The sequence below is a fragment of the Lactuca saligna genome, chromosome 2, assembly GCF_052625555.1.
Source record: "Lactuca saligna cultivar CGN05327 chromosome 2, ASM5262555v1, whole genome shotgun sequence".
NCBI lineage: Eukaryota > Viridiplantae > Streptophyta > Magnoliopsida > Asterales > Asteraceae > Lactuca > Lactuca saligna.
This window is the reverse complement of record NC_136418.1, coordinates 66953759-66957210: the sequence shown is the minus strand read 5'-3', so window position 1 is coordinate 66957210 and position 3452 is coordinate 66953759. Positions and strand designations below refer to the sequence as shown.

The window sequence follows — 3452 nt, the reverse complement described above, 5'->3', positions numbered from 1 at the left end:
TTTGGTTCTCATGATATATATATGCATATTTATGCATAACATTATGCTTTTAATGTCAAAAAAAACTTTGTATTTATATAAAAATGTGATTTTTAAACGAAAAAATGTATTTATATAGTTTAAAATGTAATAAAAAATATATTTATATGGTTTCAAACGGAAAATGGTCAACATTGAACAAAAGTTTTTTAAAAAAATGATGTTTGATTTGGAACAAAAAATAGAGTGTCAAAATTGAAAAAAAAAATTAAACTTAGTATCAAAAATAAAAAATGAAATCTTAATATCTTTTGTAGAAAAAAAATCAATTTTGATAGCATGTCAGTCATCAACATTAACATGTTATCATGTCATCTCAACAGTAATTGGATTGTCCAATCAAGTTGTTATAATTATAAAAAATTAAAAAACCTAGTATCAAATTTGAGTAAAAAAAAAACATAATATTAAATTAAAATTTTGGTATAAACTTAATGTATTTTGTATCATTTATATTATTAAAAAAAAGTGTGTTAAAATCAGAAAAATAAAAAATAAAAAACATAATAATTTATATATCCAAGAATTAGAATGTCATATTCAACTTCTTTTTGATGAAATTAGTAATCTCTCGAATTAGAATGTCAGATTCTCCGGTGATACATAAAAACCAAACCCTAATAAAGTCGTAACCAATATCGGTGTAAATCAAAATCAAAATGTCGGGGGAGATCGGGTTCCATATCCAAGAAGAAATCCTGAGAATGCTTCCTGTAAAATCATTGCTTCGGTTTAGATGTGTATGCAAAGCATGGAGGTGTTTAATCGACAGCTCTTATTTTCTTGCTGCTCACACCGTTGGTCAAGATCAGTGGCAGCATCTGTTTGTAAGGTATCTGGTAAGAGGGAGGCCACACTATATTTGTGTCGTCGATGATGACACTTTCCCCCGACAGAGGTCTGTTCCGACTCTTCCCCTCTCCATTAAACTGCTTACAAGGTCAAGGGTGGTCGGTAGCTGTAACGGGTTGGTGTGCTTGGATGGGTATTATGATGATCCAGATAAATCTCAAAAGCCGATGGTTGTACTTTGGAATCCTTCAATCAGAAAATCAATTGCTATCGCTGTGCCTGTGCTTTTGTCTGGTATGAATCATTGGCTAGATGAAACAACTTTTGGTTTTGGTGTTTGTCCTGCTACTAATGATCCTAAGATCGTCATGATTCCACAACTTGCTCCGTTGCATGAAAAGAGCAGCAAAATTAACGACGCTCGTGAAGTTATGGTTTATACATTGAGTTCAGGGAAATGGAAAAGACTGTCTAATTCTAGTAATGTGCCGAGTAAAGCAGTCCGAGTTAGACGGGATGTCCAAGTTATTGATAGGTTTATATATTGGTCTGGTTCGCACCTGATGGCTGAAGATGGTTGTAGTTGGAGTAGATGGATTTCTAATATGATTTTGTCATTTGATATGACTAATGATACTTTTGAAGTGATAGACCTCCCAGATAGTTTAGCACTCTGCCTTCCTACTAAGGTGTGCATTTCTAAGCTAAGGGAATCTCTTGTCATATTTGAAAGTCTGGAAGAAATGTGTTCTGTATCTTTATGGATGATGGACAATGGTGTTCAAAAATCGTTTACAAAGTTATTCACCATTATTGCACAACAATATTGGTCAATTAGGGCACTGGGACTCGGGAAGAGTGGCGCACCTATAATGGAAGTGAAAGGTGTTTGTTTTGGAGAAAGTGAAATTGCGGTATATGAGCCCAAGTCACAAAGCTTTACACCTATAATGGAAGTGAAAAATGTTTGTTCTGAAGAAAGTGAAATTGTGGCATATGAGCCAAACTCACAACGCTTCAGTGCTCTTGAGATTGGTGGGATAAGGAGTTTCTCCACTGCGAATTCTTACACGGAAACACTACTTTTGCTTGGTAGGTCGGATTTGGATTGTAGTAGTTATTGACAAATGAAAAACAACAAGCAATTGAGGATGATATTTGCAGATTTGTTGAATTCTCTAGGAGCTATGCGTCTTCTTGTTGGTGCTTGGATGAACTTGTGAAGATTATCGAGTGCCAGAAGGCTATTGAACAAATTGCTTACCTTGTGTTTTATGATGTGGATCCCTCATTATTCTTTACCAAAAGCATTTCAAGCAAATAATTTACACCGCGTTCCTGAGTTCAACTTAACGAGAGAAAGGAAAGGAAAGGGGTGGAAATGAGAATAAAGGAAAAGAAATTGGTGTTCCCGAGTTTCGTTAAACGAGAAAAATGGAAGGAAGTGGAGGGAAATAGAAGGATCACTTTCCCTCCTAACTTTCCTTCCGATTTGGGAGGATTTGAAAGAACAAAATGATTCATTTTCCTTCCACTTCTCTCCAACTCGGGAACACAAAAGAAAACTTTTCCTTTCTCTTCTTTTCTCTCGTGACTTTCTTTTCTTTTCTCTTCTGTTCTTTTGTTAAACTCGGGAACGGGGTGTTCTTCTGTTCTTTTGTTAAACTCGGGAACGGGGTGTTAGTTTCACTTCAAATTCTTCCAGCATAATTAAACAACTATGGGAAGATGGAGAAAGTAAGGTAGAATAGTTGATTGATTCATTTAATGCCATACATCTTAGTTGATTATTATAGGAATATTCATCTTTTTCTTCTTTCTTGCTTGTGATAGGTTCTTAAAAACCTGAGATTCCTTGACTTCAGCTATTCACATATGAGACCCCTTGATTGTAGCTTGCTTCCAAATCTCAAGAAGTTAAATCTTACAAACTGTTGTTATTTGGTAGAATTTCATGCGCCCATCGGATCTCTAAGTTGAAACATCTCAGAGAGTTTGATCTTTGCTGCTGTGATCAACTTAAGAAATTGCCCGAAAAAGTAGGAGGCTTGAAATGTTTACAATTGTTAGACGTATAAGGTACAAGTATTAGCCATCTTCCACAAAGTATTTCTTTATTGAAAGGTTTGAAAATCTTTGGATTCAAATCTGAAGATCCATCCATATACACCTAAAAGTACAAGTCATGTTGTACTGATGATTCTAAGATGCACCAAGTATCACAGGAGAGTTGTCGTTCTATGTATGTAAAATTTGAAATTGAGATGATTTTGGTTTGTTTTTATCTATACCCAATAGTTATGTAAGACTGATGCAAAAACTGTTAACAGTACAGTTAAGTTGAGGACTTGAGATTATTATTATTTCATTTGTTTTGGGATGAAAGGAGTATTTCCTTGGGCTAATGACTTATATGTGTTATCAATTTATGTAACTCAGTAGGATTTTTAAATGTCTAGCAATTTATTCACAGGATTCAACCTTTTACCAAATTGTGCATGGATGTTTATGTGTTGTCAGTTTATGTAACTCAATAGGATTTTAAATTTAGACATGCAAAAATAAGTAAATTTCTTAATTTCTGATAAGAAATTTAAAAAAGATATGTGAACGAGTGAAAG

The 3452-nt window shown here is 34.1% G+C and overlaps 1 protein-coding gene across 3 annotated transcripts; it reads left to right on the top strand.

Moving 5' to 3' along the window:
• The first annotated feature begins 600 nt into the window (after positions 1-600).
• On the top strand, positions 601-3194 carry LOC145031061 (F-box/kelch-repeat protein At3g23880-like). Of its 3 annotated transcripts, none has more exons than XM_078979526.1 (3): positions 601-1923; positions 2014-2573; positions 2665-3194. In XM_078979526.1, the coding sequence occupies exons 1-2, from the start codon at positions 699-701 to the stop codon at positions 2052-2054; spliced, it is 1266 nt and encodes a 421-aa protein (XP_078835652.1). In that variant the 5' UTR covers positions 601-698; the 3' UTR covers positions 2055-2573; positions 2665-3194. The 3 variants fall into 3 exon arrangements, with proteins under 3 accessions (XP_078835652.1, XP_078835651.1, XP_078835650.1); XM_078979525.1 differs by having other exon boundaries at positions 1996-2568; XM_078979524.1 differs by having other exon boundaries at positions 1996-2573.
• Positions 3195-3452: the final 258 nt, after the last annotated feature.